We start from the raw sequence: 25059 nt of genomic DNA, 5'->3' as shown, positions 1-25059 counted from the left end.
GCCAATGAATAATTTAAACAGTACCTGAAGTTTTTTTAAAATCGTCTTTCTTTAATAAGTGCAATTACCCATAAATGTACTTAAACATAATACACTGAAATCATAAATTTATCTTCAAAGAAGTGAAAACACTTCACTATCTTTGCCATTACCAATAACATTTTCATATTTGCTCAATAATAAGCGAAATATATTTCTTTCAACATCCCACTAATAGCAGGTATCATTTAGTCTCTGCCTGAGGATCTGGTTTCCTAAGCCGTTTAACATAAATTATAATCTTTACTAGCAGAGATGAAATGCTACCATGTGGCCTGCTTCTGGACTAGAATTATGGCTCTTCTCTCTTCAAGAGAATGCAACAGTCTCCTGGCAAGTTCACCCACTTCAGACTTCTATTAGATACAGAAAAATGGAAAAGGAAAGGAAAATGAACTCTAAAGACTGTTACTACATAACTTTTCCCCTTGACCTTCTTTAATAAATTGTGTCTTTGAAAGAGAATATATTAACTTCAAGTTTAGGAACAAAGAAATTTTAGACTTATAGTTGCTTTCTAGTTATAGATAGATGATAGACAGAAAGAAGATAGATGATAGATAACGTATATAACATATATACATTTTTCAGGAAGATCAGCAACTTGAGATAATCAACTAAGTTTAAGACCATTCAAAATATAAGTTCTGCCACAATCTTTTGCCTTGCATACCTTGAGGAAAAAAACCCCAGAAATTCCTAATATATGGTAAATTTATAAAGTAAGCATATCAAAATTCTGACATTTATGTTCATTTTGTTTCAAACATGAAAAATATTAAATAATGACTTTCTGTTTATATACTAAACATAGTTCCTGGCACATGGCAGGCATTCAAATTACCAGTGTTATTATCACTGGCTGCCCATGAACCAGGGGCCACACTGGTCCAATAAACTGGGCAGAGTAGCAAAGTACATAATATAGAAAGAACTTAGAGGGGGGCTGTGGACCAGGCCTGCACAGCGAGATCCTGGTCAGCAGAGCACCAGGAAAAAATAAAATCAAAAATAAGATACTAAAAATAGAGTTGCCATGATCCAGCAATCCCACTCCTGGGCATATATCCAGACAAAACTATAATTCAAAAAGATACATGCACCCCTATGTTCATAGCAGCACTATTCACAATAGCCAAGGCATGGAAACAACCTAAATGTACATCGACAGATGAATGGATAAAGAAGATATGGCATATGTATACAATGGAATATTAACCATAAAAAAGAATGAAATAATGCCATTTGCAGCAACGTGGATGGACCTAGAGATTAACATACTAAGCGAAGTAAGTCAGAGAGAGAAATACAGATACCATATGATATCACTTATATGTGAAATCTAAAATATGACACAAATGAACATATCTACAAACCAGAAACAGACTCACAGACACAGAAAACAGACTTGGGGTTGCCACGGGGGAAGTGGGGCTGGGGAAGCATGCGTTCAAAGTTTGGGACTAGCAGATGCAAACTATTATATATAGAATGGATAAACAACAAGGTCCTACTGTATAGTACAGGCAACTATATACAATATCCTGTGATAACACATAATGGAAAAGAATAAGAATATATATATGTATAACAATCATTTTGCTGTACATCAGAAATTAATATGACACTGTAAATCAACTATACTTCAATAAAATTTTTTTTAAAATAAGATTATAACAATGTGTCCGGCACAATACCAGGAAGGAGCTATCTCACAAGAGGACAGGTGACCCCTTCAAGTTTCGACAAAACCATCTTTTGATTCCAAGTTTGCTTTCACACAGATTTTCCTAGAAGGAAAAAATATGCCAAGTAGTTGACTTGAGGAGTCTGGTCTCCTTCTCAGTGAAAATTATTAAACTGACACTCGGCTGTCACTTCAATCCACTGTGAATGGGTCGGTCTAACTCCCCCAGAGCTGTCAACTCAGGCACGTTATTAGTTTGATAGAGCTGCCATAACAAAATACCACAGACTGGGTGGCTTAAACAACAGAGGTGTATTTTCTCACAGTTCTGGAGGTTAAAAGTCCAAGATTGAGGTGTTGGCAGGTTCGGTTTCTCCTGAAGCCTCTCTCCTTGGCTTGCAGGTGGTGGACTTCTCACTGTCTTCACATGGTCCTTCCTCTGTGTTCACGTATCTGCTGTCCAAATTTCTCTGTGTCCAAATTTCCTTTTATAAGGACATCAGTCAGACTGGACGAGGGCCCAACCTAACACCCATTTTAACTTAATCACCTCTTTAAATGCCCCATCTCCAAATACAGTCACATTCTGAGGTAATGGGTGTGATGGCTTCAAAATATGCATTGGAGGGTCGGGGGAGATACAATTCAGCCCACAACAGGGCATATGAATAAAGTTTAAGTTTCTGGGCCTATGAAGTAAGGGGCAAGACTCTGAGCCACAGTGACCAATGAGGGAAACCGCCTCAATTAATCCCACCTGACATATCAGGCACACTTCCAGTAGTTCATCTATGAAGACAATATAAGGAACATACATTTTCCCTAACCTCATTCTGAGCTTTTGTGTTCTTTGAAAAATATTTTACATTTCCTTACATTTAGCAATTAAAATCATTTCTATTCCAACTTGGCAAGAGACTACATAAATCCTAACTAGTGTATTCCTTCATCCTACAACCATTTTCCTTATCAATTCATTTTAGTTCAGTTTTAGTGTACTGGACTTACTGGATCCAAAAACAAAATCAGAAATAACCAACGTCCCTGTTCTTCTTTTTAAATAATTATCAAGTATTTAAGATTGTACATGGTTCTGTCAGTGGTGTTTGAGTTCTGAGTAACAACACACATATCAAAACAACTTTTACGTGAAGAAGTTTGCAATGAAAAGTACTCAGTGTCCACTGAGAAGAAGGGACAGAATGAGGAATGTACATTAGTGTTTGCTAATAATTATTAGTGATGAATTGGATTACTGATGATTAGATTCTTTTAATGGGAAATGTCGAGAAGGGATAGACCAAACATGAAATCCTGGAAGCTGTGACAGTTAAGGTCGATATATTGATACTAAGACAGAGTCTGATCGTAAACAAAGTACCAGCAGCTGCTAGATCACATTTTGCAGATTCTAACAGTTCCCCTAAACTAGACCGTTTCTGACCAGAAGTCAAATGGCAAACTGCCAACAACGAAATATATTTTATAGTATTTCAATCATAGACAAGCATACACTTACCTGAATCATTATCAATATTATGGAAAAGTTACATATGATATAAACATTGAAGTTCTGAAAGTAAATGTACTAAATCATAGTCAGTTTTTAAAATAAAGACTTTCTACTTAAAATTTCAGAACTTACACGGTACAGTTTTATTAAAGTAGAACATATATGCATATATTTAAATTAAATATAACTTAGCTGCCTTAAATATCTAAATATACGCCAATAGAGGTTGAATTGTGGGTTAGGGATGCAGAAACATTTGTTCAACACTCCAACACTCCATATCTATTAATGTAAATTGCCTTAAATCCTTCTTAGAAGTAGACAGGTTATAAATAATAAAAGTGCACAAGTCATTCAAGACACTACGAATGACACGCAAACACATCTTTTTATTATATACTAAATTTAAAAATCCAAATATTATTAAAAATGCTTATGAAACATTGTATACATAAGTACTGTCAAATACTATCAGATTATGACATTATGTACATTTGCTAAGGTTAATTAGAAACAGAACAACGTACATAACTGCTGATAATTAATTTCAGAAGTCAAATATTTTAACATTTGGCAACTGTGAAGTAGTGATCTGCACAGGAAGATGTTTGCAGAGGTAAAATAGCGAGAAAACAAATGGAAAAACGCAGATATTCCTGCCCTAAGTGTTAATAAGTAGATCTCTTCCTCATCCTCTTAAGTCTCAATATAACAGAAATTAAAGTGCACAAGACCACCAGGAATACCTGATTTGGTTGTACCCTAATATATACTACAGCCAATTGTGCTGCCATATTGAGGGTTTCAATTCCCTGTACTGTTCCTGAGGTTTTAGAAGTTAATTTTGAATGTGACTAGGGGAAGAGAGGCCAATACTTTCTAAATTGCACCAAGTGGCCTTAAAGTGTAGAAACACCAAAGATAAAAATATTAATTTGGGAATAGATTCAAGGAGATCATCCCTGTCTATTTTGCCCTAGGAATAAAATTAGGATACGAACCTAGTTTTACCTCCGGAAAATGCTTACTAAAAATCTGTTTCAAAAGATCAGACATGTACAGCAAGCACCACAATACTGTCAGTTACTGTCCACCACTTACATACTGCATCATAAATACCAGGCATATATACCTGCCCTCGAAAGGTTCACAAGAAATAAAGGTAGAAGCATGTTATTACTTGACACTAATATTTCTAATCAACATGAAGTATAATTTGTAAAAATAGGTCACCTCCATATAATCAAGGAAAAGGAGAAGGAAAGCTGCTAGTCTACAAAAGTGCTCCTTTTAGCTTTCAAACCCAATAGCTTAATTTCGGGTAAAACAAGATTGCAAAGTAAGGCCATCAGTTCTAAATAAGCTGATGATGCCATCTATACATACTCACGTATATATGTTTAAATTTCAATTCTGATTTGACACAAATGTACTATTACAAACCATTTATAGGAAACATTTTATAGGGCTTATTTACAAATATATGATCAGTGACAAAGACACTGAAAATCAAGAAAACTGCAGATAAATGTAGCCATTGCTAACATAGTTCACTAAAGGTAAGACAGATTTACATAAAAACCAAAGAAAAAAGTTTAGTAAGAAACCCCTACCATATATACCTATTGGTCACTGGGCCAAAAAGGCAAATAAATGTAATGATCATGATTAAACTTTTATCACTGTCTCTTTCAATAACATATCAACATGAGGTCTATTTAGAGTACTACCTACAAATACACAGTCTCTCATGATTCGACGAGAATATTAAGTTACTGAATATATTTTTTTATTCCCATGGCACATCATACTTGGTAACACTAATAAGGTAGATTTAGATAACACTTAAATCATGATTACGAATGTTTAATTGAATATTTTCCTTTCTGTAGCTGTGAAATGTAAAGCTTAGATTTGCTTCCATCAGGCCTCTTAAACCAAACTTCATCATGGTTAATTGTTGTAATTACAGCACTAAAAAGAAAAAAAATACGAATGAATGAATTACAATATGCCTTCTCCACTCATTTTAGAGCACAAACTATAAAACCAAAATAGCTGGACTATAAGAGTAGATTCAGGTATGTAATTGTCATTTACCGGAATGCTATCAGCAGGGCATGCTGTCAAAAATATCACATTCAGCAACACTTAATAGATAATCTCCTTTCTTTTCTTAACAGAGTTGGTAAAACTTACTACTAGAACTATTAAAAGCACATTGTCCCTAACTCCATTCCCACCCCACCTCCAAAAGAAGGAAAAGTGGAGCTAACACCACTCCTTATGTAGTATTACACCTCCAACTCATATCAGCCTTGGCAGTAGGAAATCTTTCAAATGCCAAACTTAATTCCCAGTGTCAAGCATCTGTGGTACTTGTACAGATTTTTTTTAACACTACTAATCTTTACATAGACATCTTTCTAAAAATATGTGTTTAATCCTCTTTTATGCTATTTCATCTCCTTTTTAACCACATTTATGCTAAGTAGTAGTAGTTAAATGTCTCAAAAGCAATAACATAAAGCAAAGAATCCATGGGTATCATGTATAACCTAGTAATCAATTAGCTCAATGAGCTTCTATGAGAAAAGTTACTATACACACTGATCCTGAAATGAGTATTCTATACTAAACGCAAACACTTTATTTACTACTGATGGCTAGAAAAAGATAGTTTCTTACTGTAGAAGGTTACTACTCTGAGGATTAAATCCTAAACTACTAAAGGAATTAAAGCAGCAATGGGCAATAATATTTTCCAAAGGCCACACCAGATAAAACTTATAAGGCTCTATAAATAATTATATAAACTTTATTTAAGCCTAGACAGATTGAGTTTTTTTAAAGGCAATTTTCAGTTTTCAAGTTATACTTTTAATTCCCACTACTCTAAGTTTTTGTTAATTTTCAATTCCTTTCCCATTCTAATTGAAGCAAATTTTTAATCTAAAATACTGTAATATACCCCAAAAAGTTAAGGATTAATAGAGCCACACTGTGGCAGCATACTGTCAAATTCATAACAGTCTGGATTAAAGGTCATAATATTAGGATCATAGCAAGTCATCTATTATAAGAATTAATAAATGGGATTTCTTACCTGGCTAAATAATTCCAACATTTCCATTTGTGTTAATGCTTGTGTCCATGAACTTAATATGTAACTCTGGTGTATAAAATTAATACTGGTGTGTAAACATGCTAATCAAATCATATGTCAAGAGAAAAAAAGAATCCATAGGGAATTAATAACGTATTATGAATGCACTATGGAAGCAGCAAATATTTACTGACAACAATGTGGTAAACTCTAATACTGAGTAGCACTGAAATGATAAAGGCTTTTTACCTTGTAGGACATTCATCTTTTTTGTCAATACATATTGTCTGTCCACGTATATACCATTCACCATCATAATACAATCTTCCCTCTTCGGATCTAGCACTGTGCAGGTGTTTTTCCAGTTTCACAGGTGCTAAAGGGATCAGTTCAAAAACTGTTATATTAATAAGATATTGTCAGAAGAAAAGTGCAGAACATTAAGTATTAACACCAACCCATGCATATATGTGAAAAAACACTAACAATATTTCTTAGATAACAAACCTAAATCTAATAAAAACAAGAGAATTTCATTTCTTACATTTTTATATAATTCATTCAGTTTTTAATATAGCTATTTAATAAAGCTAAACAATATATAATAAATCAATTAACTAGACAAGTGTAAGAAGGAGAAGCAGATATATTATCAATTACTAGTGCCAACTTTAAGTGGGATTTAAAATCTGAATTGTCATATTTCTACTGAAAATTATATTTTTCATATTTTCTCCCCTGCAGCTGACACTTCCAAAAAAGCAAAGTTTAATAAATATTCCAAGAGTTCCCCAGGACTTTGATTCTAAAAAGGAAATGTCCTCAAGAACTTCCATTTTGAAATCCTAGAAATGGTTTGAGATTCACCAGATAAACTCATGCAGAGAAAAAAAATGTTCTTTATAGAAACACACTGTCAAAAGCATACCATGAAATACACACCTCTGCATCATTCAAATGTCACCACCTCAGAAAGGTCTTCCCCAACCACTCTACCCACTCCTCAGTTAATCTTCATCACAGCTTTATATTTCCTTCATAGCAATTATTACAATTTGTCAGTATCTGTTAGTTATCTATTTACATATACATTATTATTCTGCTTCCCCCCAAGGAAGTTCTAGGAGGTCCATCTGTTGCACCATTGTATTCCCAGAACCTCAAATAGTGCCTCCTATATAGAAGGTGTTCAATAAGTATTCACTCATTCATTCGTTCTACAAATGTTTTCTGAGCACTGCGACTAAAGGAGAGATGTTTCTGACCTTGGTGGAGCTTACGATTCTCTCAGGAGACAGGTAAACATGTAAACAATCAATAAAAAATTACAAATTGTGTTAAGTGCCATGAAGAAAACAAATAGTACACATGCTAAAGATAACATAACAGGGGTCGGGGAGGAGACCCACTCAACAGTGTAGTGAGACTCTTAAAGGAATCCATGACTCAAAAATGTTCAGAATATAGGTAGTTACCCTTCCACCTAATTCCTAAGGGAAACAGTTTAGTACAATATTGCTAACAATTTCCTGACATCATATAACGTTTAAAAGAATCCTTGGGTTAAATATAAAATAGAAATTGATCTCTTATAGATTATCTGTTGGGATACGACTCTTCGTATTTAAAACATGTTTTATTTAAAATTCTTGCTTCATTGTTCTTAGGATTAGGAAACCTCATATACAGTGAAAGTAGGCAGAAACAGAGAAAGTTACCCTAGACAATAATGCCCATCATTACCTTGGCAGTGATTTCAGACTTTCCAAAAAATTGTAAATAGTATAATTTGATATAAATTTTACTAAGGCATATCAGAATGTGTAAATCTTAGTGGTGTGTAAATTTTCTTGATGAATCCCACTGCCAGCACTCTAATCTCTCGCCTAGAAAACACAGGCACAGAAGAAATTTTGCCCACAATTCCAGAGGATTCACAGGCTCCCTGAAGGCCATCCACGGACTCCTAAAACCTCCCCTACAGAATTACTGAACCCATAAAAAACACTAAGTACATACTTTTAAAATTACTGATCCATTATCAGCAATTGAAATGTAGTTGAAACACTAAAAGAGGAAATACATTCCATTCAGAAATCTTGAAACTTTTACATGAGACAAAGACTCCAGAAGAATTCCTTATAATTCTGGGGATAGTGTTCACTGATAAAATGAAACCAGTGATAGGGGACTGACTTAAAAAGTCTCCACAGGGCTTCCCTGGTGGCGCAGTGGTTGAGAGTCCGCCTGCTGATGCAGGGGACACGGGTTCGTGCCCCGGTCCGGGAAGATCCCACATGCCGCAGAGCGGCTGGGCCTGTGAGCCATGGCCACTGAGGCTGCGCGTCCGGAGCCTGTGCTCCACAATGGGAGAGGCTGCAACAGTGAGAGGCCCGCGTACCGCAAAAAAAAAAAAAAAAAAAAAAAAAGTCTCCATAGCGAAGATTTCTGAACTCAGACTAAATGACTTACGTTCTGTTTTCACTCTGTGTGGACCCAGTGTAGCCATTGCCTTAATTTAAAAAAAAAAAAAGAAGAAGAAAGATGTCTGAGTTCATAGGCAAAGTATATTTTAGTTTCTATTTAATATATACAACACTACTGATAAGCCCAATAACAAAAACAGTGAAATACGATCTTTAGCTGCTTCAATAAATTGGTAATATCTAAGACCATAGGAATATATAAAAAGAATAACAATTTCTCCTAGAGGTGTTATCAATATCCGAAATAATCTCAAATTCTCAACTAAGAAGCTTCTGAAAATAGAAAAATTTAATAAGAAAACAAGTCTCCACTTTCAAACAAGCACAGAAAATCCTATAATGCTTGAATGTTTAAAGACAGGATGCAAGACATATGATAAGGGTTCAAATATTCACTTTCGTTTATTCAACAAATATTTATTGCGTGTATTCCATGAGCCATTATCAGGCTAAGAACTAGGCACAGAATGGTAATTTATTATTATTTTGGGGTAACCTAAATAAATGCTTTTCTGCACTTTTGCATGAATTATTAATTACATTATCACAGGAAAATACAGTCAAACAGCTGACATGCATCTCTTAAGATAACTCTTGCAGGGACTTCCCTGGTGGCTCAGTGGTTAAGAATCCTCCTGCCAATGCAGGGGACACAGATTTGAGCCCTGGTCTGGGAAGATCCCACATGCCGCGGAGCAACTAAGCCCGTGCACCACAACTACTGAGCCTGCATGCCACAACTACTGAAGCCCGTGCGCCTAGAGCCCATGCTCCGCAACAAGAGAAGCCAATGCAGTGAGAAGCTTGTGCACCGCAACAAAGAGTAGCCCCCTGCTCGCCATAACTAGGGAAAGCCCACGCGCAGCAACGAGCACCTAACGCAGCCAAAAATAAACAAACAAATAAATAAATAAATTTATTTTAAAAACTCTTGCAATCCACTATTATCTGTATTAGTATTAACTGTCTTAGAGAGACTGTTGCAAAGTAAAGCATATTTACAATAATATTTTGATGTATTAGTGAAAAATCATAGACTCTTAAAAAGTAGACTATAAAAAATATACTTGCATTCCATTGCTCTTTAATCATACCTTCCTTATTGTTGTCCAGTCTTCAAGAATATCAAGATCTTGTAGCATATAAACTATATACGGACGTTGAAAAGTCAAGGTCAATTTAGCTGTAAGAATTTCACATTTTGAATTATACTTCCAAACTTCTGTTTTTCAGAGAATGGAACAATGACCTCTGGACAAAAATCTTCAGCATGCTGAATTCTGACTTCAAATTATTCTTCAAAAAACTTAGTACCAGGATAAATATGTTCCAGTACTTCAGATGTTATAACCATATTCCCTTAGTCCTATGGTATCAAGGATAGCAAGATATACCACCAACCTAATCACTGGTTTGAGGTGGGGGGAAAAAGGCAGGAGCGAGAGGAGGGTACCAAAGGGAATGCCAAGACTGAATGCACATACTAATTTAATTTAAAGACACTCCACTTTCAGAGACATTAAAAATGTTAAAAAGTACACATGAGGGCTTCCCTGGTGGCACAGTGGTTGAGAGTCCGCCTGCCGATGCAGGGGACACGGGTTCGTGCCCCGGTCCGGGAAGATCCCACATGCCGCGGAGCGGCTGGGCCCGTGAGCCATGGCCGCTGAGCCTGCACGTCCAGAGCCTGTGCTCTGCAACGGAAGAGGCCGCAACAGTGAGAGGCCCGCGTACCGCAAAAAAAAAAAAAAAAAGTACACAGGAGAATTAAGCAATCATGCTACATACTAAACAGCTGCTTCATATCAAAGCCCTTGTGATCTACAAAGCCATATTAATTTCAAAGTTGAGATCGTTACTAAATTTCTACTCCTTCCGTACTCCTCTTAACCTAAACTATACCCTTGTGCCTTCAATCGGTTTTATAAATCATCTTTCGCTTATTACAGGATCTTGCAAATAAAGACAATGTATACTAACAAAAGTTACAAAGATATGCACAATGCAAAAATGTACATTAAAACAAAACAAAACAAAAAACCCAGAGAATTTGAAAAAGGATATCTGAAACCACAACTGGCTTCTTTTTGTCAGGACTGAAAGGGTCCTTCCTCTTTTTTCTTGACTGAAGCTCATCGTTCCACAGCTCTGGCAAGTAAATAAAAATTAAGTATTAGCTGATTTCTAGAGATCAAAGGAGGAAAGAAAGACTATATAATTTCATAGTAGCAAAATTTCATTGGGTGTCTATGTTTATATACTGTATGTGTATACTATACATATATATATGACTATATATAATTTCATGAGCAGTTATATATTTTGAATTTTCCTATGCTTTTATTAGAGCAAAATTCAACTTGGCACTTAGTGACTAATAACTGATAAACATATGTCAGGCACTGTGGTAAATATACATCGCATGAATGGTCTCGACTAATCCTCAAAGCTACCTCTGAGGCAGATAGTCTCATTACTTCAATTATAGGAGGAGACTGATATAGAAAAGCTAAAGTGACTGTCACTTGTAGTCACCCAACTACAAGTAATGCATCATTAGAGCTCAGCTTGTCCACTCTGTCTACTCCATATCAGAGAAATAGAATTTATAACAAGTAAAATAATACATATGCAAGAACAATAGGATAACCCAGTAAATCTTCCATCCAGTGTAGAAAGCCTTTCCACAGTACCTCTGAAAAAGCCATTTCACTTTGGACTGATCTAATTAGTAGTAAGTATTTCCTTTTCCTGAGACAAAAATCTGCCTCCCTGGAAAGTCCATCCATTTGTCCTAGTTTGTGTGGGACCAAAGAGAAAAGGGTTTTATTCCTTCTTCCACATGACAATCTTTCAAGGTTTAGAGGAAAGAACATATACTACAGCTGTCTTCCAATACTATTCTTATGTTTTAATAAGATTCTTACTATTCTTGTAGTATACTATCTTATGCCTATAGTTCCTGTCTCACTTCTGTTTTGTTCCCTTTCATGTGCTCCATTTTCTACGTCTTTCTGAAGTGTGAGTCCAAATCAAAGCAACGATCACAATCATATCAGATTCTTTAGCAGTCTTGCCCCTTCCTCTCTCATTAGGACACTTCATTTACATAACATATGTAAAGGAGACTACATACAGCGAGACACCTCAGTAAACCAAAGGTTTGGTGTCACTTAAACATGACAGTCACAGCATTCCCCTCACCTGAGGTAATATCAATGCTATGCCTGTCTTCTTCAAGCCTTCTTATCTTCTCCTCTAGTTCACTCTGCACTGTATCATATAACAAAAGCTTTTCACTCTGAAAAAAAAAAAGAAAGCAGATCACACATAAGTAGAAAGAACAAATCAGTCTATCTTAACTAAAAGTACCAAATAACTCACTCTTAAAGTATTTTAACATATGGCGCTTTTGTTTAATTTCAACTTAAAAATTTTAATGATAAAATGTCAAATATATGAATAAACTAACACTAGAAAATATAGAATCTAAATATAGGGAGAACTATATACAATTAAATTGTTTAAGAACATCTAAATTTATATGTGATAAATAAAGAGGCAAATATTTACTTTACAAAAAAACTCATAGTAAGCTCCCATGGCCCCTTTTAAATATAAGCAGGTCCCACCTGTACCACAATGGAGACCTTGTCCTATAAAGTATATCATTATAAAATGGATCACTTTTTCTCATCAGAACAATTCCCTGTTAATATCGCAGAATCATATTAAAATAGACTAATATATCACCAGGAGAAAAATTCAAATCTAAACTTTACAATTATTTTAAACAATTCAATTATAGTCAAAATCCTAAAATTACAGATTAATTATATCCAAATCTTTCAACAAACCTACAGAAAGATTGAGTCACTTGCTAAGAGACAAGACTGTTCACTAGTAAATCAGACTACAATCCAGGTCTACTACTTCTAGCCCACTGTATCCCTTATTTTAAAAGCCATAGAACGCACATCAGTATAATATACAGATTTATTATATAAAAAGCTATGACAGATTCCCACCCATCCACCACACCCTTATCTGTAGTAAGGATATTAGCCTATTGGGCCAGATATATAGCTAGATATGACTGTCTCATAGAGGCCACTGGAATGCAGTTAGTTATGATTTCTTGTGGATGGCATTAGCCATGCCCATTTTCAGCATTCCCAGTGTCACTTATGAAGTCCTCTCTTTTGGGTTTGAAATTTAGAGTCTACACATGCTTGAAGGTTCTCCTGAGTGGTAGAGAAAAGATGGCTTTTGTCAGGTTGAAGCAATCCAGGAGCTAGAGAGAAAGCAAAGCTGAAGAAGACTAAAACTAGATCTCATATGAAAAATTACCTCATTACATGCTACTCTCTATGCTTACTTCCTTTTACTTACCCCTCTGCCTTTGGCAAAGTCTAACAGATATTCTAGCCTTATCTACATTGTATTACAAGAATTGGGAAATGTTATGTAGCAGAGAAAAAGGGAGAGCAGGCTGTGGCCACAGTCAAGATCGTGTGACAGCTATAAATAGAGCCGGATTCTCCAACCAAAGATGACTCCGAATGCTAAGCAGGAGTGATAAAGCTTTTGCTTTTAAGAATATTTCAATTTTAAAAAAACTTTTAAGTAAAAATAAAAATTAACATTAAAAAAAAGAATATGGAAGTTTAACTGCTGCATTCTCTTTGCTTTCCATTGATAAATTTGCCCTAGGCCAAGCAGAAATTCTAACATAAATCTACCAATCATTCTTTACAATTTAAAAAAAAAAAAGCCACAATGGGACTAAAATGTTTGAAGCTATCTCTAAAAATATAATAGGTATATTTTAAAGTATACAAATAGAAGTATCTTGATTCTATCCTCACTGTTATTTCTTTGATCTTCTCTCCCTTATCCCCAACCCCTCAACAACTTTCCCTGAGAAGGAGAGTCATAATGAAGCAGCTAAAAGACACCTAGAAAAGAAAGAGGCATCCAAACTCCCTTGCTTTGGTGCCTGTAGAGGCCTCTATAGTCAATAGGTAACTTAGCTTTTTTAAAGTATTACTAATTATAATTACATGTTTGGCTTCAAAATCCCACAACCCTCCAATCTCCACACCTATACTTAGTGAACCTGCTCACTGAGCCCTTTTGCAGGCTGACACCTATGCTCCTTCTCATCAGGGCAATGCCAGGGAGCCCCAGGAAAGTGGCTGTACTCTTCCGTGTTTGTACTCGTCTCCCGCTGGCCTGGGTTCAGAACCAACTCCCTTTCGGCAGTTCCCTGACTTAGGCACCTCACAGTTCCCAACCTGGAATGGGGTCCTCGGAGATTTTCAAAGACTAGCATTACCAGAGAGCAAACCATATTAAAAAGCTACAATCATTTTTTTTTAAAGTGGGATACACTGGAATGAAAAGATAAGCAGAACAGAATTTAAAAGCCAAGAAACAGACCCATTGGTTATGGGAAATTTTATGAAAAGGGTGACTTTTCAAATCATTTGGAAACCTGATGACAATAAATGACAACAGAAAAATAAGTTTAACTATATAGAGAAAAACTCATGTTCTTTGTCTCATGTTATACAAAAAAATTAATGGACTAAAGAGTTAAATTTACGAAATGAAATCCAAAAGAACTAAAGGAAAGGGACTTCCCTGGTAGTCCAAGGGTAAAGAATCCGTCTTCTAACGCGGGGGACGCGGGTTCAATCCCTGGTCAGGGAACTAAGATCCCACACGCCATGGGGCCACTAAGCCCACGGGCCACAACGACTGAGCTCCCGTGCCTCGACGAGAGAACCCGCGTGCCACAAACTACAGAGCCCACGCACTCTGGAACCCACGCACCACAACTAGAGAGAGAAGACCCAGCCGCCACAACAAGAGAGAAGCCCGTACGCTGCAACGAAGAGCCCGCGCAGCACAACAAAAAGATCCTGCATGCCTCAATGAAGATCCCATGTGCCGCAACTAAGATATGATGCAGCCAAAAAATAAAGAAAGAAAAAATACCAGCTTCAAAGAACTAAAGGAAAGATGGGGACTCTTTGATGTTGGGGTGAGAGAAGTCTTTCAAAGCACAAAAATTAGAAGGACAAGTTATTTTTTTAAAACTATGCACACAGAAATTAAAAACACATTAAAAAGCAAACAAAAGTAAGAGGAAGGCAATAAAAAAATATTTACAACATGACAAAGGCCTAATAACCATAAGATGGAATTAAACAAGCATGGATAAGTCAGTAAGAAAAATCTAAATACTATCCATACTCACTGCCAAAATCAGCCAAAAAGAGAGACAGAAAACACAAGTGCAAATTAAAATGTGCATTAAGTGATATTACTTTTCACTTGACAAAGTTGTTTCATTCTTTTCAAGTCTAATAAACAATGCCAACCGATATTGAGAATATAAACCAACTCAACAATTTGGAAAGTAATTTAGAAACAAGTATTGAGGACTTTACTGATTGTATCCTTTGATCTAGTAATTACACTAAAGATTCCATCCTAAGGAAATAACAACCTCGACCAATGCTGTATGGAAAAGGATGCTCACAACAGCAATACTTGTAATGCCAAAAACTAGGAACAAAGTAAAATCCAGTAATAGAGTATTGGCTACATAAATTATTGTACATCCATACTACTACTCTGCAGACACCAAAAATTCAGAATTCAAAAAGTAGGGAGAAACTGCTAGAGTAAGATTACAAATGAACCCAGATCATAAACTCTCTCTTCCCTAAGACATAATGAAATAAACAAAAATATGTACAAAATAAATCAACAAACCACACTTGTAGTTATCAGACAAAGGAAGGGGCACAATGTCATGTCATAATCTCTGAATGTGGTGACTAAACTGAGACAGAACCCCAAGACCTGCATTATGTACACTACACACATGCGTGCACTTCATAAAGAAAGAATGAGAGAAGGGGGAATATTCTGAAAAGTCTGAGTTATACTTCCAAATCTAGAAAGAAATGAAGGAGGGTCTGGATGGGGGAAAATACATGAAAAGCCCTAGAGACAGAAAGCCCTCTTCATCATGGTAGGCTCACCAGTGAGAAGAAAACTTCCACAGCTCAGCAGCTGAAAGCTCTGCACATAGGCAGATTGTACTGACTCACTCTTAACTATGAATGATGGCCAAAGGTGACTAGTTATCTGTGAAAAGCATCGAAATGAAAGACACAGAGACAAACAAAAAAGAAGTATAAAGAAACAGACACAAGACACAGAAAAAAAAATTCAAAACAACTACATTTAATACCCATAGAGGAAAGCGATTACACCCATAAGGAAAGAACAGGAGTTAGAAAAAATATTAAAAAATGAGTAATCAGAGGGCATAAGTGCTCTTGGAAATTAAACACATAGTAGAAATAAAATATTTAGTAAAAGGAGTGGATGAGAAAGTTGAATATGCTCTAAAAAAGAATAAAATAAGAATAAAGGGAGGGAGGGGTAGGGACTTCCCTGGTGGCATAGTGGTTAGGAATCCGCCTGCCAATGCAGGGGACACGGGTTCAAGCCCTGGTCTGGGAAGATCCCACATGCTGTGGAGCAACTAAGCCCATGTGCCACAACTACTGAGCTCACGTGCCACAACTACTGAAGCCCACGCACCTAGAGCCCGTGCTCCGCAACAAGATAAGCCACTGCAATGAGCAGCCCGCACACTGCAATGAAGAGTAGCCCCCACTTGCCGCAACTAGAGAAAGCCCACACACAGCAATGAAGATCCAACGCAGCCAAAAATAAATAGATTTTTAAAAAAATGAAGGGAGAGGGGTGGAGGGAGGTACAATAAAAATATATAAGATCTATATAATATGTAATAATTATATGAAATATAAGAAAATTCAAAGATCAATCTTGAAGGTCCAGCAGCCAACCAATAAGAGTTTCAAAAAGAGAAAACAGAAAATAATGGAGAAGAACAATATAAGGAACTTCCCAGAACTAAAGATATGAGTTTCCTGATTTAAAGGTTCCTTTGAGTATTCATAATGAATGAAAAGAGACACACACCAAGGCACATCATCTTGCTGTTCCACAGCACCAAGGATAAAGAAAAATAGGTATTCAGGAAGAAAACAGGTCACGTACAAAGAATCAGGAATCAAAATAAGAGGCTTCTCATAAGCAATACTGGGAGCTAGAAGACAATGGAAAAATGCCTTCAAAATTCTGAGGAAACATGATTACTCACCATCTAGAATTCCATACTCTGAATTGGGAGTTAAGATGTTTTTGGACACGAAAGATGTAGGGGTTTTAAAACATGTCCAATAAATGTCTGACCATGCCTCCCTTCAAAAGGTAGAGTCTAATTCCTCTTCCCTTGAATGTGGGTAGGACTTAGTGACTCATCTCTAATGAACAGAATGTGGCAGAAATCTAAGTTATTAAAAACCCTGTCACTTCTGTCTTGCTCTCGTGACCCGTTCACTCTGGGAGAAGACAGTCACCAGGTCATGGGGGCCCTCAGTCAGCCTGTGGAGAGGCCCATGGGACTAAGGCTTCCAACCAACAACCAGCAACAGCTTGCCAGCCTTGGAAGTCAGTCACTTGCGAAGCAGATCCTACAGCCCCGCCTCAAGCCTTCAGACAACTGCTTACCTGGCTGACCTCTTCACTGCAACTTCATGTGATTCCCTGAGTCGCAACCACCCAACTAAGTGGCTCCCAAATTCCTGACAATAGAGACTGCGAAATAATAAATGTTGATTATTGTTTTAAGCGACTAAATTTTGGAGTAATTTATTACAAAGCAATAGATAACCAATACAAGAGGTCTCAAACAACTAACTTCTGTACACTTTTTCCCAAGAAGCTACTCTATGAAACTGAAAAAAGAAAATAAGATCTAGCAGGAAAGATGTAAAGGGAATTTCCAGGGTGATGGTGAAGAGATACCCCTGAAGACAGAGATGCAGCTGGCCTAGAAAGCATCTGAAGGATGTAGCAGGAAGGAACAGGTGAACAAGGGGTCCAGGGGTGGAGAAGTTGCGCCCAGGAGGGAGGATTCCAGAAGGAAATGGGTCTCATGGATTACCTGATGCATTTGATCACACGGAAAATGGCATTGGGGGTTTTCATAAATCTGCTGGAGTCTCTGGGAAGAATTGGTAAATAAGAGAAAACTAACAAACAATAAATGAAGCAATTAATCCCAAGGTTAAAAAAATAGTTGTACAAAAAGGGAAGTTTAAGCAAAGTATAACTCTTGGATCAGTAAACAATATTTATAGTTACAATAAGAACAAAAGTTGTGACACAACAATATTGGAAGAATGAGATGAGGGGAACTATTATGGAATCCTCAGCTTTCATAATAGGAAACCAAAAGGTAATATCTAAAACTGATATTATTTAGAAATATGAAGGTAAACTCCAGAAGCAGTAGATAAAAGATTTTGATAGACAATTGCTGCTGGGATGTAAAATGTGGAGATGGGAGAGGGACTGCTGTTTTTCATTACAAGCCTGTGCCTTCAGAAATATGTACACACATTACCCCGTAAAAACTGACTTTTAAAAGGGTATTTAGGGAGGGGGAATTGGATGAAGACAATCAAAAGGTACAAACTTCCAGTTATAAGATAAACAAGTAATAGGGATGTGATGTACAACATGATTAATATAATGAACACTGCTGTATGTTATATATGAAAGCTGTTAAGAGAGCAAATCCTAAGAGTTCTCATCTCGAGGAAAAATACTTTTTTCTCTTTCTTTAATTTTGTATCTATATGAGATGATGAATGTCCATTAAACTTATTATGATGATCATTTCACGATGTATGTAAATTAAATCATTATGCTGTACACTTTAAACTATGTCAATTATATCTCAATAAAACTAGAAGAAAAAATAATTTTTCAAAATAAAAAATAAAACACAAAATGACCCCCCCCAAAAGTATTTAGAGCCATAAGGAAACGCTCATGAAATGCTGCTTATAAAAAAGTTAGGATACAAAATACTATACATAGAGTCATATCAGCTATGTGAAAAACAATTATACAAACACACATACTTATTAACAGTAATTACTTATGCTTGGTAGATTATGGTTGCTTCTATTGTCTTCTTTAGACTTCTCAAGTTTTCTCAATAGACAGTTATTAATGTTACAATCAGAAAACAAAAAATAATTAAATGAATAGACAACCAAAAAATCAGAGCTCTGAAGAGCTCTCACCAATCTTCTCAAGAACTGAAATCCTAACCCTGAACCCTAAGGGCCTGGCTGAGACCTTGCTACCACCTGCTGTCGCATCTGAAAACGCATTTGCAGCTCTGTGGGGAGGCTTAAATGAGATAACCTAAATAAAGCATCTCTACCCATCTTAGTGCCTGGCACACTGTAGTATTCTATAAATATGATTTTCTCCCTTAATTTGACACAAACCATCTGCTGCCTAATTGTCTCTGTGGTTTTTGGCACACTCTCTATGTGCATACCTGTGTGAACCTGTCTAGTCTCTGGTCCCGGCCCCTCCTTCCTATCTGCTGCTAATCAAACTTTTATTCTGACAACTGTCAGTGTGTCTTCCTTCTTCCCACTTCCCTTGCCTCTCAGGTTATTTCTATACGAGTCAAATGTAGAACTAAGGAACAAGCAGATACAAAGCCCTGAACAAGTTCAGATTTAATGGTAAACTGCATGAATGACTAGAAAGATCAAAGGATTTCAATCCTGGTCTGCTGCTTATTAATTGTGTGACCCCCAAGCAAACTATTTAAACTCTCTGAGCCTTAGTTAACCCATTCATAAAAATCAAGATAATTCCTATGCTATAAAGTTGTTGTAAGTACTAAAATGAGAGAAAGAATGTAAAACACATAACACTCTAAATGTAAGTTCCCATTCAGCCTTTATTTCCTATCTAAAATGCCCTTGAACTACTAGTGAGTATTTTCAGATTAATTATATAATTAAACAGAGTAATTATAATATTAATTATGTATTAAACATACAAAACAGCAAGCCATAACTAAACCACAAGAAATTTAGGTAAATATTTAGCATCTCTATGGAGGAGGGAGGACTGTCAAAGCTGAAAAACGATGAGAGAAAGAATATCAATATAATTGTCTAAGTAAAAAACATTACTTGAAGATATCTTATTGACTTTTATTTATGGCAATATAGTAGACTAGATATCCACAAAAAACAAAACAAAGTAAAACTTCCACCACACCTAGACAGACATTCTAGATAAAATACCACAAAACTCTTTTTATAAGGTATAGCTAATCCCTTAAGAAAATAAGAGATTACCCCCAAAGACCAAATATAAACAAGGAGTTAAAAACCAGTATGCTAACCTGATATTAAAGCTGGGGTTTTCCAAAATATAGCAGAGGGAGGAACACTCCCAAACTCATTCTACAAGGCCACCATCACCCTCATACCAAAACCAGACAAAGATGTCACAAAAAAAGAAAACTACAAGCCAACAGCACTGTTGAACATAGATGCAAAAATCCTCAACAAAATACTAGCAAACAGAATTCAACAGCACATTAAAAGGATCATACACCATGATCAAGTGGGGTTTATCCCAGGAATGCAAGGATTCTTCAATATATGCAAATCAATCAATCAACGTGATACACCAAATTAACAAATTGAAGGAGAAAAACCATATGACCATCTCAATCAATGCAGAGAAAGCTTTTGACAAAATTCAACACCGATATGTGATAAAAACCCTGCAGAAAGTAGGCATAGAGGGAACTTTCCTCAACATAATAAAGGCCATATATGACAAACCCACAGCCAACATCATTCTCAATGGTGAAAAACTGAAACCATTTCCACTAAGATCAGGAATAAGACAAGGTTGCCCACTCTAACCACTATTATTCAACATAGTTTTGGAAATCCTAGCCACAGCAATCAGAGAAGAAAAAGAAATAAAAGGAATCCAAATTGGAAAAGAAGAAGTAAAGCTGTCACTGTTTGCAGATGACATGATACTCTACATAGAGAATCCTAAGATGCTACCAGAAAACTATTAGAGCTAATCAATGAATTTGGTAAAGTAGCAGGATACAAAATTAATGCACAGAAACCTCTGGCACTCCTATACACTAATGATGAAAAATCAGAAAGAGAAATTAAGAAAACACTCCCATTTACCATTACAACAAAAAGAATAAAATATCTAGGAATAAACCTACCTAAGGAGACAAAAGACCTGTATGCAGAAAATTATAAGACACTGATGAAAGAAATTAAAGATGATACAAACAGATGGAGAGATATACCATGTTCTTCGATTGGAAGAATCAACATTGTGAAAAGGACTCTACTACCCAAAGTAATCTACAGATTCAATGCAATCCCTATCAAACTACCAATGGCATTTTTCACAGAACTAGAACAAAAAATTTCACAATTTGTATGGAAACACAAAAGACCCCGAACAGCCAAAGCAATCTTGAGAACGAAAAACGGAGCTGGAGGAATCAGGCGCCCTGACTTCAGACTATACTACAAAGCTACAGTAATCAAGACAGTATGGGGCTTCCCTGGTGGCACAGTGGTTGAGAGTCCGCCTGCCGATGCAGGGGACATGGGTTCGTGCCCCGGTCCGGGAAGATCCCACAAGCCGCGGAGAGGCTAGGCCCATGAGCCATGGCCGCTGAGCCTGCGCGTCCAGAGCCTGTGCTCCGCAACGTGAGAGGCCACAACAGTGAGAGGCCCGCGTACCGCAAAAACAAAAACAAAACAAAACAAAAAAAGACAGTATGGTACTGGCACAAAAACAGAAATATAGATCAATGGAACAGGATTAAAAGCCCAGAGATAAACCCACACACATATGGTCACCTTATCTTTGATAAAGGAGGCAAGAATATACAGTGGAGAAAAGACAGCCTCCTCAATAAGTGGTGCTGGGAAAACTGGACAGGTACATGTAAAAGTATGAAATTAGAACACTCCCTAACACCATACACAAAAATAAACTCAAAATGGATTAAAGACCTAAATCTAAGGCCAGACACTATCAAACTCTTAGAGGAAAACATAGGCAGAACACTCTATGACATAAATCACAGCAAGATCCTTTTTGACCCACCTCCTAGAGAAATGGAAATAAAAACAAAAATAAACAAATGGGACCTAATGAAACTTAAAAGCTTTTGCACAGCAAAGGAAACCATAACCAAGACCAAAAGACAACCCTCAGAATGGGAGAAAATATTTGCAAATGAAGCAACTGACAAAGGATTAATCTCTGAAATATACAAGCAGCTCATGCAGCTCAATATCAAAAAAACAAACAACCCAATCCAAAAATGGGCAGAAGACCTAAATAGACATTTTGCCAAAGAAGATATACAGATTGCCAACAAAAACATGAAAGAATGCTCAACATCATTAATCATTAGAGAAATGCAAATCAAAACTATAATGAGATATCACCTCAAACCGGTCAGAATGGCCATCATCAAAAAAATCTACAAACAATAAATGCTGGAGAGGGTGCGGAGAAAAGGGAACCCTCTTGCACTGTTGGTGGGAATGTAAATTGATACAGCCACTATGGAGAACAGTATGGAGGTTCCTTAAAAAACTAAAACTAGAACTACCATACAACCCAGCAATCCCACTACTGGGCATATACCCTGAGAAAACCATAATTCCAAAAGAGTCATATACCAAAATGTTCATTGCAGCCCTGTTTACAATAGCCAGGACATGGAAGCAACCTAAGTGTCCATCAACAGATGAATGGATAAAGATGTGGCACATATATACAATGGAATATTACTCAGCCATAAAAAGAAATGAAATTGAGTTATTTGTAGTGGGGTGGATGGACCTACAGTCTGTCATACAGAGTAAAGTAAGTCAGAAAGAGAAAAACAAACACCATATGCTCACACATATATATGGAATCTAAGAAAAAAAAAAAAGGTCATGAAGAACCTAGGGGCAAGACGGGAATAAAGACACAGACCTACCAGAGAATGGACTTGAGGATATGGGGAGGGAGAAGGGTAAGCTGTGACAAAGTGAGAGAGAGGCATGGACATATATACACTACCAAATGTAAAACAGATAGCTAGTAGGAAGCAGCCACATAGCACAGGGAGATCAGCTTGGTGCTCTGTGACCACCTAGAGGGGTGGGATAGGGAGGGTGGGAGGGAGGGATACGCAAGAGGGAAGAGATATGGGAACATATGTATATATATAACTGATTCACTTTGTTATAAAGCAGAAACTAACACACCATTGTAAAGCAATTATACTCCAATGAAGATGTTTAAAAAATAAATAAATAAATAAAAATAAAGCTGGGGTTTCCTTGAGGGTATTTGCTGGTTATTGAATGGAGAGGCATCACTTTTAATGGCTATTTGGTTAAAAGAGAAAGATCTTGGGGGGAACTGGGATCCCCGCGTAGTCCTCAAGGGTTACTACCTTTAGTGAAAAGGGCGACTGAAAAAATCCACCTGAGGGAAATCTGTCTCAGCCTAGGCAATAAGTGGGGAAAAAAGTTTTCCCTGAAAATATGTCATCTTGGGCCTGATTTATACATCTTTGGGATTCAAATATAGACCCTGCATCTTCCAGAAAATCCAAAGCCAGAAAGCAGTCATGTGGTGCTGGCATACCAGGATACCTGGCTGAAACAACTCAGCGGAAATAAAAGCAGACACTATCTGAAGAGCTACAGCCTGTGTCCAAGGCTCACAGAATTGCTACCAATAAAACCTCCAGCATCAGGAAATAAGGAAATAAGGTGTGAGGTTTGGCAGAAATAAAAAACAGCAGAATTAGGCTCTGAAGGATGTCAGATAATGACTTATTGAATAAAAGTATGAATTAATTATTGCAATATGGAAAACTGAATAAGGCCTTACAGATGACTAATCACAGTTCCAGAAGACAGAAGGAAAGAAAATGAAAGACAGACAATACCAGAAAAGTTAACAACTGAGAAATTTCCAGAATTAACAGAGAACAAATTCTGAGATTCAGAAAGCACAACAAATCCAAGTCAGGAGAGAAAAATAATCTCTATGGAGACACACAGTAGAGAAACTGAAGAACAACAAAGAGAAGAGTTTTTGCAGCCAGTGAAGGGAAGGAAAAAAGTTATCTACAAATGACTGTAACCTTCTAGCACAGACTATGGAAAGTAAGATCCTAAAAACATTAACAGGAAATAACTGTCATCCTGGAATGTTATAACCCCCTAAACTGTCCTTTCACAATTTTTACAAATAAAGCTATTTTTGAACAAATAAAAACTGAGCTTACCACTAACAGACTCTCAGTGAAGGAATGCCTAGGATGTTCTTCAAGAAGCAGAAAATAGACCTGCAAGGAAGGGTTGCAATTCGAAAACAGTGAACAAGAAACTAGTAAACTGTGGATAAACCTAAAAAGAACTAAATTTACGAGATCAAAATAACGTCTCATCTAAAGTATGAAAAACAAGATGGAACTAAAATAGTAAACAACTATACCTTGTAATTTGAGAGGAGTAACTGGAGTTAGAGTTCTAAGGTCCTTTATAGGAGTTCTAAGGAGGAGGACAGAGTTATTAATTAATATTTAGATTCTACTAATGTAGGTATGCATGTTAAAAATTTAAGGTAATCATTAAAATATAGAAATGGAAGGTATGGAGGTAATCATTAAAATAGAAATAGAGGGTATAACTTTATGATGTATTTTTAAAACTCAATAAATCACACATACCTCCCAAAAAAGGTCAGGAAAGAATAAAAAAAGGATAAAGCAGAACAAACTGAAAACACAAAACAGGTTGGAATTAAATATCAAAATAATCACCATCAATATAATTGGACTAAATTTATCAGTTAAAAGACAGAGATTGTTAAAATAGATTTTATTTTAATTCAAGGCTTATGCTATTTACGAGTAATACACCCAAAATACAAGGTCAGAAAAAAGTGAGAGGAAAAAAAAAAGGATGAAAAAACCTTTTATCAGGAAAATTCCAAGCCAAATAAAACTAGGGTAGCTGTTTTAACTATCAGACAAAATAGACTTTAAGGCAAAAATCACTGTTACAGAGACAGAAGGGTATAAAAAAAGGATAAAATGTTACATTTAGTAAAAAATAAAAATTCTAAAATATGTGAGTCTGCTAATACAGACTCTCTCTCTCTCTCTCTCTCTCTCTCTCTCTCTATATATATATATATATAAAGCAAAAACTGATAGAAT

General features: G+C 36.3%; 1 protein-coding gene across 4 annotated transcripts in view; it reads right to left on the bottom strand.

Annotated features, from left to right (window-relative positions):
* Positions 1-1678: 1678 nt before the first annotated feature.
* The window catches only part of BRMS1L (BRMS1 like transcriptional repressor), a 41692-nt gene continuing 18311 nt past the window's right edge, over positions 1679-25059 (bottom strand). The window contains exons 5-11 of one of the 4 annotated variants that reach the window (XM_033428390.2): positions 24124-24183; positions 12036-12132; positions 10896-10979; positions 9926-9990; positions 8818-8857; positions 6595-6742; positions 1679-5213 (exon numbers count right to left, since the gene is read on the bottom strand). In XM_033428390.2, coding sequence (XP_033284281.1) covers positions 5096-5213; positions 6595-6742; positions 8818-8857; positions 9926-9990; positions 10896-10979; positions 12036-12132; positions 24124-24183 — 612 coding nt within the window. In that variant the 3' untranslated portion in view covers positions 1679-5095. The remainder of the gene's footprint in view (positions 5214-6594; positions 6743-8817; positions 8858-9925; positions 9991-10895; positions 10980-12035; positions 12133-24123; positions 24184-25059) is intronic. The other 3 variants (XM_049705942.1, XM_049705943.1, XM_004269973.3) reach the window with 3 other exon arrangements.

The sequence above is a fragment of the Orcinus orca genome, chromosome 2 (assembly GCF_937001465.1).
Source record: "Orcinus orca chromosome 2, mOrcOrc1.1, whole genome shotgun sequence".
NCBI lineage: Eukaryota > Metazoa > Chordata > Mammalia > Artiodactyla > Delphinidae > Orcinus > Orcinus orca.
Note: the sequence above shows the minus strand (reverse complement) of the source record. Positions and strands in the feature narration are given on the sequence as shown.